We start from the raw sequence: 13,656 nt of genomic DNA on the forward strand, positions 1-13,656 counted from the left end.
GGTATATCATTTATTAATAAAGAGTACATCATTGAGTACGATATGCTGTTTGTTTTTGTATTTACTCTTACTCTGTCTTATGTAATGATTCACATACTTGCTTTAACTTCGTATAGATTGTATCGTGAATAAGGGTCATGAGAAAATGTGACTTAATGTTCCAGTTTTATAGATGAATACATCTATATTTTCTATCTTAATGACAATCCCCTCATTAAGATAGTGTACCCAAAGGAAAAATCTCCACCACATTGACTAAGAACCAGGTTTGTGTGATTTGTATGATATGCAAGTCGATGTTTTTCCTATAATGCTCATGTATGTGCCTTGTTGTTTGTCTAGTCAATTCCCACGTGTCTATCCACGCTGGGAAAATGTCCTGGCGTCGTCATTGCCGAATTTCCACTGATGACATTCCACTGCCTTTTAGCAGTAATATTAAGTCGGATTAATTATCACAAGACTGTTTTCCTTCAGCTCAGCAGGTACTTCTTTATAAAGTTTTCAATTTCGTCATCATGGATTTGACACTGTGTTGTATTATTATTATTATACGTTACTTTGACGCACACTGTATCATATCATACAATATATTTTTTACATACAATCGGTACACAATTTATCTAAACAATAAGTAAAACAGATGTGGTTTGCAATATGTAGTATTTAATTCTTAAACAAATGTAAACAACATTAAAAAAAAACCTAAACAAAATGGAAATACCGAAACATATAATGTTCTTGTGAATTTTCGTGCTTCGCTCATTTGTACATAACAAGTGCAAGTCCCTTCTCGTGATCAGCTTATTTCGTGAATTATTTGTCCATGCATTTTTTTAAAAGGGAAAGGGTTTTGTCATTTCACGAGTTTGTAATGTTGACATCAATTTTAAACAACCAGCGAGTGTTGTCTGGAAGATAATGCAGTCATGGATATGTTAATGTAGTATTCAATTTTCAAACAAATATAATTAATAGCAAATCCAAAAGAAAAAAAAAGAAAAAAAATCGAAAAAAATATATATGTTTCGAAATCTTTGAAAAAGCAGGTTTTTTTTAACGATCTTTCTCATTTCCTCTCGTCAGTGATTGAAACATTTACATATGTAAACGTTGCTTTGGACGCCTGGAAAACATCGTTCTTGAATGTCATAGATAAACATGCGCCAAAACCTCAAAGGAGATCAAGTCGGCCCTAACAGCTTGAACGGTTTGATGGTGATATTATAGGAAACATAAAATTGAGAGACAAATTAAAACGTAACGGTGAACTTGACCACCGACTCAAAAAACATGGTAATCATGTTGCTAAGTTGATGAAGGAGGCAAAAGCCACGTATTATAAAAGTGCTATCGAAAATAACATGGATACCATTGATAAGCACTGGAAAGGTATTCGTAAAAGTGCCGCCTTAACAATCATCTTCCGTAATTACAATGATTATTGTTGATGATGAAAAATTTCTATGAAAGGGAAAAAGCAAAGCAATTCAACAGTTGTTTTACTGCAGTCGCAGATAAGATAATCTACCATCTTGTTTAAAAGATACAAATTGTACATTTGAAAAGTTGTAACAGATATGAAGTTTATTGATATTGTTATTGATATTTATGATCCTAATTGAATCACATTCTATTTAATTTGACATATGGTTTTTTTTACAGCTTTTCCTCCAACCCAGTGTAAGAATGGTATTTTATTTCTCTAGACATTAATTGATTCACATGCTTTTCTACTTAGTTGAGATGGATTCATACAGCACCCTTCTAGTTCGTTTAAGACCTCTTTTTTACCACGATTTTGTAATGGTTAGCTGTATACCCCGCAATACCACTGATATCTGGACTGAAGTCGGCAGTGACACCTGGTGGAAGCATGATTTCAAACTGTTGGAGAATAGTTGCGCAGATGAGATGAAGTTCCGGTTTCGCCACACTCTCTCCTAGACATACCCGCCTTCCAGCGGAAAATGGAAGCCAACTGACTGGTTTTGGAGCAAGATTTCCGTCAGAGTCCAAAAATCTTTAGGGATCAAACTTTGAGGGATCTTTCCAGTGTTTAGGATCATTGTGCAATGCCCAGTGATTTATCATGACCATAGTGCCCTTCGGTATGTCGTATTCATCTAAAACATCCAGAGATTACATAAATAGACAATGATAATATTAAGCCTTCAGAAGTATCTTATGTAGTTGTGATAACAGAATTTGACTTTCTTTCTAACAATTATTACTTTTGCTGGTATACTTATACATAACACATGTAATATGCTATAGTTTATAAGTATTTCCGAATAGAAGAACGTTCCTTTAAAAGAGAATACATACATAATTTTGAATCGTTTCTGGCCGCATGTGGGACACCAAGCGGTGCCACAGATGCAATCCGCATGACCTCATGTAAAACAGCCTCGGTGTAGGGCATTGCATTTCGATCCCCAAGTCCAGGAAGACGATCTCGTCCTGTCAATTACATAAACATGAGAAATATTCACAAAACAGCAGAGAGATTCAAACATTATCCTTAAAAAGAAGAAAAACGATCAAAGAATAAGGACCACTGTCACACTGGCAAACCACGAGAGAAATCCACCGCAGTTTCCATACCTACATCAACCTTCCGTTAATTTCGTTTTGTATACATCTGTGGTCGGACAGGGCCAGTAACCTATCAGTGCATTTTACTCTCACAACACTGTTTCAGATTTGTCTTATTATTGTTTTCATCTTTATTGATTTTCATGCAAGTTCCATTAGGTAAGCAGTTCTATTCAAAAATGATTCAGTAAGCCTCAGTATCGTCATTCTAGTAAACGTTTCCTTTTCAAATATTTGGCGGTAGTACGGAGATCCTTCAATAAAGCACTTTACTCAGATTGAGTGAATTATAACGATTAACAATGTTCAGATTAAAAATATTATGTTTACAAAACGTATATACTGTCGGTAAATTGCTTAAGAATAAACCACATTTCTTAAAAGCTAAATCCTTTTGAATAGACAATGTCTGTATTCAATAATAAAAAAGACACTCCAGAAACTGAAGGTAAAGTAGAAAACCTCCCTACAGATTATGTGTGAGTAATGAGACTTGAAATCAAATAACCAATAAAGAAAAAAATGAAAAAAAATAAGAAACCGCTTTTTGCTTGGATTTAGCTACAAAACTGGCACCAGCTATTCTCTAAGTGTGCCCCATCTGACCAAACGATAGTGAATTTGCTGTAATATAAGTTAATAAAACTGGTTCCATAATTGTTGTTAAATTAATTAAATTAAATTATGGTAACAACGTTACTTCTGGTACATACCCACGGCATTATCGATTTCCTTCTGAGCTATTTTCTGTTCTTCAGGATTTGCAGCCATATAGAGAAGGAACCACTGTAGTGTGAAACGTGTGGTGTCGAATCCAGCTGGAACAAACAACCATTGAATGAGTAGTTAGTAAACAAAGTATCTTAGAATATGTAACAGACAACTTCAAAGTGAGTTTCCTAAATCTCGTAATCTGAAAATAATCCCTTTTTGAACAACCCGTTACCATTTCCATATAAAAAACGGCAAAGACCTCGATAAAATATATTTAGTTGCAAATTTAACATGTATGACTATTCCAATTTTCATGTTTATCTGTCCACTAACCAACTAAGCTCCCTCAATATATCGTCAACAATCGGGAATTACATTTGCATTGCGTGTTTAGTATTTAACTAAATTGAACCTGCATCCATGACACTTTGAACGCAATAGTGCCACACATGATTTGGTTTTCTGCGTTCATATCGGTATGAATGTCTAACACTGATGTAACATCATATATTTCACAGCTCTGATGTTTTAATTTAAATAAAAAGTTACGTGTTTTGCTTAATGCATCACGAGTTGAAATATTTATGATGTTATGAAACCTACACGGCATGTTTCCTACCAAGAAAGTGTGATCAACGTTTTATCACGGGCTAGTTTGTTTATTATACACATAATATACTCGGACATGTTATGAAGTAAAATATGTACAATAAAAAGCGTTCATTACATAACTATGGTTTTGAGTCGTATTTTAATAAATGTAATTTCGGCTTGGCAGTCTCAACAATAACGTATAATCACATTAAATATACATATTTATGGTACAACGTATTGAAATTATTCAACGATTACAATGTAATTACTGTGTTTTGAGCCAGTTATCATTCAAAACAATAAAACGGCTTTGATAGAAAATCATAGCATTTGGTATAATTTGAGGGTTTCATTAATTAATAGGGCCATAGCAGCGCAGCTCATTGGAATGGGTTATTGAAGCCCTTCAACTAAAGCTACAGATATCGTATGAAGAGGTGTGGAATCACGCAAACCATGCTGTTTTTATCAGTTCGATCACTATAGATAATAGTGTATGAGTGAAATATATAACATGAAACTATAACATGTAACTAAACTCTGATACCACAGCAAAACATCGCATGGGCTGCGCCTATCGTATCGAGCTGAACAAATTTGAAGGGATACTCGTTGCATCAAATGGACAAATACTAATTGCGATATAATCAAAACATTTCCATACATAGTACCATGAACGTAAGAAGATTCAAACTTATTTCTAAAGTTTTGATGAGCTGTCCTTCAAATATTATTTTCAAATGATATCAAACTATTGTTCGTGATAACGTACCAAAGAAAATGTCATTCAGAGTCTGTCTCAGGTGAGCCTCTGTTAGTTGGTCTAGGAGTTCCGTATCTTCGTCATTTTCTGCCTCCTTTCTTGCCAGAATTAACGCGTCAGCAAAGTCTCTAATATTACCTGTATATTGTGTTATAAAATAACATCAGTTATAATGATACATTATTGTTTTGTTATTCCTAATTACTACGAAATGGCTTACTGCAAGACATACACAATATCTATCTGGATAAATGATTATTTATTCTTGGTACTGAATGTGAAAAAACGTAACCTTTATCGAAAGACGTTATGTGCTCCTGTAGTTCATCATCAAGAAATTGAAGAAGTTTTTACATCAGTTGCATTGCTTTGTTGAATCGGCTACTTGGCCAAATCTTCAACAAAACTGGAAACAGATCTTCTAGGAAACCTGATCCTAAAGCAGTTAGCAGTTCGTTCTCTAAACCCACCAAGCGTTTGAATCTAGGGTCGTCAAACTTATACCTATACAAAACGAAAAGACACCGAAAAAACATTTAAAGAGTATGAAGTTCAGCAACGGCTTTACCGCCAAAAGGCAGATGTCGATGGCATGATTGATTCACATATAAATAATTAAATGGTTCAGGATTTTTTTATCATATAGAAGTAGATTTAAGAATACTTATGACAAACACACAAATATTTGTACCAGATATGAAAAATCAAGTTACTGCTATTAAAGACGAATCCTGCAATAATTTTCTGTAGGTAAATTATCGAAAGATTTTTACTTGTCTTGAAGCCATAAGTTCTTTCTGTACATGTAATAACATAGCAAAGAAAGTAAACCGATGACTGTTCTATCAGCAGAAAAAATGTGTATATCATCTAAAATCGCTCAAGGATAGATTAACATCCTTCGTTTAATCACCAACTCCCCACCAAAGCCCAACCAAACCCAATATCGTTATAATATTTGTTCTAATGCAATGCTCTTCGATTCGAACAGTGTTCATTCCGAGAACAATTTCATCCGATGAATTATTCTGTCAATAAAAACCATTCATACAAAAACAGCACACTACGACTATAATAAAAATAATTACACTTTGTGGAAGCAAAGTCCATGGAAAATGTTGAAAACAGCAAGATCTATGTAGGAGTGGGGAACAAAAGGTTCTTCCTTCAAGTTCTCAAACAACTCGATAACCTGTGACAGGGATCCGTGAATAGCTTCCTCCAGCTTGCCTCCCTTCAAGTATGTTCTAAAAGGAAAGACAGAAAATGGAACACAGAACAAAGTCAGTGTCGATAGAGGGAAATTGCTTATTGTGGAGAAACCTAACAAAAATAATATAATGATCCCCCTCAAACAGTGACTGGAACCCGAAACTGTAGGTGTGATCAGCTAATCAATCTTTTCCTGAATAGTTTGAAAGTTTCTGGCCACATTTGTTTATCAGTTCATATTTTACTATCATATACACATATATATATGATGATACAATACGTGTAGTCACGTATTCCGTCCCTCGTGGTATTCGAATGATAGACAAACCAGGTAACAGCCCATCTGTACTAGCAAAATGAATATGCATATTTTGAGTGCCTCAAAGGTCAGGATATGCAACCTCGTAGTGTTATTTAACGCGATAAGCTATTATGAACAAATTCTTATTTTTCAATTTACATTTTTCAGCATATATTCATCATTATTTCAAAACCAGTCTGCATGCCAATATAGCTTGTACCATCTACTGATACATATTGCATATACAAAAAAAACACACCCAGTATTGCTATTGTCGAAAAGAGTTGAGTCTGAATCAGCTACATTAGAGCTGACAACAGGATCACACAGTTTTCAAACAGTTAACACATTTATATAGTTTACCTGTGATTTGACCAGTCAGCCAATTAAAAACAACTCCTACTTTTGAATGTCATGGCCAAGGGGAATTTATGACCGACCCTGCAACCAAAACAGTAGCCGTACTCAAGTTTTGAGAAGGGTCGGCTTTATCATATTGTTACCAATATTGGAGGGAAATTTGTTGTTGTATGTATGGTCATGAGATACAAAGTTATAATAATGTATCATGTACGGCATGATTGCGTTTATAAAACGTCTAAATTTAGCAACGGTGGTGGTGATATTACATTTTAATGAAGTGTCCTAAATATCAACATGAACATATTATTTTGTAGTTTTGGTACAGAAGATATTTCCATGGGGCTTATCCAAGATTTCATGATGAGTGATGGCGCCCAATATTTGCAGAACATACCTGAAGCTTATAGAATATACAAATCACTTGAATCAGACTGCCATCAGGTCAATACTAATTTCAGTTGGTTTTATAAACATTATGCTTTGAAGCAAAAACAAAATTCTGTCATGCTTTATTGAAAGTAAATTGTATATGACTTGATTTCAATATGCCGAACACACCGAAGTGCAACTTATTTATTTGTTTAGAACGGACATTACCATACAGTTTTGGAAGTACTTTTCGCTTAACAAAAAGAAATCTTAAGACGAAATGACAAATTTGTTAACAAAAGCATAAAGGAAATACACAATGAAACGTTTTCAATATATAACATATCAGGTATTTTTTCTCAGAAATATACTAGCACTGAACCAAACTATACTTATTATAATAGACAACTTTTCTACTCACCTGAGAGCGGAACCTGCGATCTTCCGGTGGAGTTTCCATGTAGGGGTATACTGCGCGAATGCAATGTCCTTTCCACCTTCCGAAAGTTTGTTTCCTTGATTGAAAGATACACATTCAATTTTAAGTACTGTGCTATCTATGTAATTTGCAAAATTAAAGGTGAATAGGAGGGGAAAAGAAAGGGGTCCAAAATTATGGCGGGGGTCTGAAGATTTCAAATATGTCCCCTTAGGAAAGAAATCCCCCCATTCAGCAAATACGATGACATGAGGCAGAATATCGTGCATAGGAGATGACAATAAATTCATGCAAAACATGGATAGCTTTTCGCTGTATGTAAGTTAGTGCGAGCTTATCTACAACTTTTAAGGAGTGTGTTAGAACAAGAAATACTGTTTCATATATAAATTGTTGGTTTGTTTTACAAATCAGAGGTAATAAAACATTTGTAAAACCAGGAAAACTATGCTGTCATCCAACAAAAGTACTTATATTTTCAATATAGCCAATCAACAAGACTATAATATACTGTACCTGATGTAAACTCTACACGATCTGCAAATTCCGCCTTACTCTTAACCAAGACTTCCGTTGCAGCTTCGATTGTATTTACAATGATAATTGGGGGCGTTCCTGTCAACGAAGGAATACATCTGATCAATTATTACGTAATGCATTCTGGGTTAATATGTTTTTAACGTGACCACCGTGTTTTTCAACGAATGCGTCAATGTATATATTTTTCGTGCGAATTTATGTTAATACTACTTGAATGTACTGTGAAGTAAAACGTATATATTGGCAATATAATTTGACAGGGGTGGATAACTGTGCTTGATGCCTTCCTTGCGGTGTTTCAGTGAGGTATTACTCTTAAGTCGGAATAAGATCCGCTCTGTAGCCGGGGGCAAATACTCATATTTTATGTTTTTACATACTATTTCGACGCTCATACGATACCAACTCAAGGAGATACGTCTTAACTGATTTTAAGATTTTTAAGATGCTAAATCCTATTAACCAAAATCCAAATCAAGGGAATTCACGCATAAGATGTCCATTGTGTAATACGAGACCACAATACAGACAAAAGAAATGAAGAAAAAACTTTTGGAATTTTAGACTTGAAGAATATATTAGCTCAGGGTCTGCAAAAAGTCTTGATCTTAAGATAAAAACTATTTTAAAGTCATATATTTTTCAAAATGTATGAATCTCGAAATTTAATTTAAATAATAACACGCACATCTAATACAAAATACGTACCTCGTGAAACCAGTATATGTACAGAAGTTACTACATAGGTAGATATTTGATGTATGTTTTGAAAGATATAATGAACAATATGATATATAGTAAATCAACCAAACATTAAATAGTTGATTTACTTGTATGCGGAAAACATTATTCACCGTTGTGAAAAAGCCTATAATATCTTCTTTGAATGTCAATCTTATAGCAATGCTCGTTCAGTACTGTTCCAATACATTCCCAATACTAATATGCAAATAAGTTTGAGGTTAAACCTATTTAGTGACCAAAACCTAGCTTCGATTAAAATTTGAATTTATTTAGACATGTGTTTTTTTAATATTCAAGGTAAAATACTTGCGTTAAGATTTTGTTAAGAAAACCGCGACTTTTGCACAATTGGACTGATTATTTGGGTGTGAATATTACTTACCCATGTACACAGTGATGACAGGACCGTACTTCTGTGACAGTTTCACGCAGTTCTCGTGGATGTCTCTGTCCCCCATCACTTCAATATAAATGGCCAGCAACATGAAGAATAATGTATTTTTAATAAGTCATAGTCTTATTGATGATTAATTTGATATTAACTATATTTACCGGCATTCAATTCTTACAAGGTACTCATATTTACAGAACAATAATTGGGTCACAAAATTGAATTGGGTTGAATTGCCTCTTAATAATGGGATTGCTGATATTTGAAACGTGACAGCAGAGCAAAAAGCGGGTGAAGTCAAGAAAGTGTATTATGCATCAGTTTAAAGACTAAATTGGAGCATGTGAGCCCTGTGTGGGCTTATGTATGTTTCAAATAATACGTTTCCGTAATACTGTACATCAAATGAATAAAACAAGAGATTAAATAAGTGTCTTTACAACCGTGATTCGAAATCCAGTTCAAGAAAACTTAAGCAAAATATGAACAAAAGAAACATTTGCAAGGTGAAACTTGAAAAAGTACAACGAGAACAAAACCAGGTGATCCGGAATGTGAAGCGTATTCTGCATTATTGACGACACCCCCATGTAAATTAAGGTCAAATTCAAAGATAGGAACTATATATGTGTAATATTTATCACTTTAGAAAAAAAAGATAAAAAGACTATATTACGAAACGTATGAGTGACATTTTCTCACGATCCAATAATCATGATATACTATATATATACTACAGGTCACGTAGTTACGAGAAATAGCTTGATAAAATGGCAGCGCGGAAATACATAACGCGCGGAAACTGGTGACTAGACGATATATATGTAATGTATGCACTTATGTGCATTAATACACATGATGAATTAAGAATAGATAAACAAACAAATTGTAATCAATTATGCAACCCCTCTTAAATATTTTCATATGATATTTTTTAATGCCTAGTTACAGAAAATTGAATCTAAAAGTATGTTGTTTTTGCATAGAGTTTATTTAAATTTGGTATATAAGAAAAACTGCATGATTCATTACATCTGAAGTACATTTTATAAATTTTTGATATCTAATTACAATCATTTAACTCAAAACAAGTGTACTGACACATATGAAGTGAAACCTACGGCTGTAGTTGCCGACTAGAGGTATTGGTGTAGGTCCTGGTGGAAGGTTGTACTTGCTCCGCTTTATCAGCCAATAGACTGACAGACCAGCCACGAGTCCGACCAGAGCGGATGTTGGTGTGACGTATTCCAGCATCGGTCCAAGCGTCTCCTTCAACTGTTGGAAGTCGTCACGAAGATGATCTTTTATATCCTCCATATTTTGTTAGACGGAAGTGAAGGTTTTTCCTAAAATAGTAAAACGAACATGTCAGCCCATTGTTTTTATAAAGCGACAAATATCCGACAACGTGTTATGAAAAGCGAACATTTAATGATATAGCTTATCTATTTTAGTGCCAAATGGAAAACATCGGAACAAACCGCCATTAACACGTGAAATATACAATCGAACCTGTTATAGAGGTCAGCCTTCTTAAGCGTTCGTCTTTCTTGATATGTTCCTTTTTTTCAACGACCTTTTTTTCACCAAGATAATGCATTTTACTATATATCAATACTCTTCAGAGTAATAATATCTGTTCATCAACCACAGTTGAACCAATTTTAAAGAGACCTCATTGAAATGTGTGCATTAATAATTTCTTTTCAACAAATTTTATAGACAAAGTTAATACAAGTCAATTGGAAGGAATAACAGGCAAAGCCTATATAAATTCTCTCCAGCGGTAGCTTAAGTTACAGATTTTGTTATATTGGATTTGATTTAATTAATACATCAATTTTGAAATGAAAAATAAAAACAAAAAAAGTTAAATGGATGTAACTCCTTATTAATTAACATAACTGAAATACAAATACATTCACACTTCTTACCTCACACACAAAAAAATCGACAGCTATTATTTATTTTATAACATTTTACAATGTATATAACCTATATATGTATCAAATCACACAGATATTGGCAGACATTGACCAAAGGTCCATGTGCAAATATATGCACAGGTCACAGTCGCCAAAACTGTTATTGTAATTGTTATTGTAGCATTTATAATGACGATAAATTTTCTAATTGCTCTCCATATTCATATATGTTTGTAATGTATGTATATATATATATATATATGAGGCAAAGAAGTAATTCCAACAGTGTGGACAAGTTTAGGTTGTCAAATTTTCGGAGCGATCCGCTCCTTTTTCAAGACACAGTGAAACAGAACAGTTACATGTACATATGCATCATTTTACAAGAAGATATAACTGATATACTATAATTGAAAATATAGCTATTATATAAAACCAATAGTCCCCTCGGCTAAAGACAGCCGAAGGCAGCAATTAAGCTGAGAGCATCGCGGACAAGGAACGCTGATTTGGAGGACCTATTCTTGCGCAAGATCACATAAAGTGAGTCAACGAGAGATATCAAAAACGTGGAACATGTGATTGTGGAAATCTGGTCCGGTAAATGTGAAAAATCTCAATTTTTATATATATATATATATAATATAGTAGATTTGATATGTATACATGTATGCAAATTGTTTTTAATACCGTAGCATTTTCCTGATAACATGCATGGCTTTCAACTAGCTGAAGGTGATCATAGTTAGAATTAGAACTAGAATGGCGTTTACAAGACATATGCTAGTACGCATTGACATTTTACGCTACGATTTCAGAACTTTTCGTTTACCCATTGTACTGAAATCAATCAAACTTACCTATGTGGTGAGCTTTGTATCTGTGTGATACAGTTCGGCTGTCGACGCAAACCTATCTTAGCTAGCTAAAACTTAGTCTCCCTATATATACTATATAAGTCAAATGCTAGTGACAACAATATATGATAACGCAATATTCCTCGGTTGTTGCAATGATGTAAAGGCCGACGTACACACGTATACAATGTAAGTCGCGGTACGTGCTAAATAATAACACTTGTACTTGACATAGACACGTGTATACACAGCACTCTCAATGTCGATAATAACGTATGCCTGGCTCGGTCCGTATGTAAATAGACAGTTGCGTTGAGCCTAAACAGGGCTGCCACTAGATTAGTCTGACGACAAGACATGCACAGTCAGGCGGTGGTGGTCTTGCTCCGGTTGATCAATGGCTGGTTAGAGTTAATAAGTGTTTGGGGGAATTCAAAATATGAAGATAACAAAATCAAGAACGTCTGACATCATTTAACTGTTATAGATTTGTTTTGACAGAGGCATAGACAAATCAAATTGGTGTGTTTTGAGAATTGATTTTTCTCTGAAAGCATGTTATTGGTTCTTGTTGACAACAATTAAAAATTATCACTAATCGCTAGTTAAAGCTAACCAACATTTGAGCAACCGGGGCCAGTTTACTGAACTAAAGCTGTTGAAATCTGCAGCTAAAATTAGAGCGCCACTCGGTACGTGGTCTACCACCCCCTTTAACCGGGCGGTACGGCTGAAATTCTGTATAGTGGATTGTTATGCCGGCGTACAAGGCCGACAGTAACAGTTAATAATTTATTTTGAAAGTGTAATGTTATATCTTGTAACGGCAGGATATGGCATTTTATCACATTATGTACTGTGTTATCCGGTGAATTTACCCATGTCATATTTTTTGGCGTATTAACCAATGTAATATGACCTATCAGCCCTGTGATTGGTGGGAAGGTTCAGTTGTTTCAATTGTGACGTCACGCCCAGGACAAGTACATGCCGTCACAGATTTACGCACTTAGGTCAAAATGGCGGCTTTTTACATTTTAAGGTTGCATGAAAATTATGGTTTTACACAAATAAATGCCACGAATCTTGATTATGTGATAAAAAGATCTTCACTCGTTATCATTTCATATGTAATTAATGAAGCTCGTCATGAATTTTTCATTTGAGCTCGCCAGAGGCTCAATAAATTGAAACATTCTTAGACTCGTTTCATAAATGTCATATGAAATGGAAACTCATGTAATATCCTATATATATATATATATATATAAAATATATAATAATAATAAAAATATAAAATAAACATGAAGAGCCAAGTGGAGGGTGAAAGCAGTTAGTTTTTTAGTCAGTCGTTAATTATTTTTTGTACATTTACTTACTTCACATGGACATTTAATCCTTTTTGATTATATATATAGGAATGTTTCAATATGCTAAATGCCTTGCATCCCGATTTGAATTACATAATTGAGTCTGGTGAAAAGGGAATACCTTTATTGGATATTTTTGTAGAAATCAAAGGACAAAATATTGTTGCGATATATATTATAAACCTACAGATTCTCACAATTATTTGGATTTCTTTTCATTTTATGCTAAACACACTACGCTCAACATTCCATATGGTTAAGCATCGAAATTAGTCGCGGTTGTTAGCGATAAAAAAATACAAGTTAGATTGGACGATTTGAAACTTTATCTTAAAAGCAACGATTATCCTGCTGAAGTGGTACAAAACGCTAAACAAAGAGCTAAAGAGAAAGTTCTTGTCAGTGTTAATTAAGAAAGAGCTAACCCCAAAGATGCCTATATCATACCATTTGTTACTACGTACGTACAATCC

At 34.1% G+C, this 13,656-nt stretch overlaps 1 protein-coding gene across 1 annotated transcript; it reads right to left on the reverse strand.

Annotated features, from left to right (window-relative positions):
- Positions 1–652: 652 nt before the first annotated feature.
- On the reverse strand, positions 653–12,159 carry LOC110455341 (steroid 17-alpha-hydroxylase/17,20 lyase-like). Its single transcript, XM_021505423.1, is given in 12 exon segments — positions 653–2,126; positions 2,329–2,463; positions 3,312–3,416; positions 4,679–4,807; positions 4,875–4,888; positions 5,024–5,173; positions 5,758–5,916; positions 7,336–7,429; positions 7,870–7,968; positions 9,020–9,097; positions 10,150–10,377; positions 11,817–12,159. Coding segments are annotated over 11 exon segments (1,512 nt in total). The 5' UTR covers positions 10,349–10,377; positions 11,817–12,159; the 3' UTR covers positions 653–1,776.
- Between the last annotated feature and the right edge of the window lie 1,497 nt (positions 12,160–13,656).

Source organism: Mizuhopecten yessoensis, unplaced genomic scaffold (genome assembly GCF_002113885.1).
Source record: "Mizuhopecten yessoensis strain PY_sf001 unplaced genomic scaffold, ASM211388v2 scaffold8195, whole genome shotgun sequence".
Classification (NCBI taxonomy): Eukaryota; Metazoa; Mollusca; class Bivalvia; order Pectinida; family Pectinidae; genus Mizuhopecten; species Mizuhopecten yessoensis.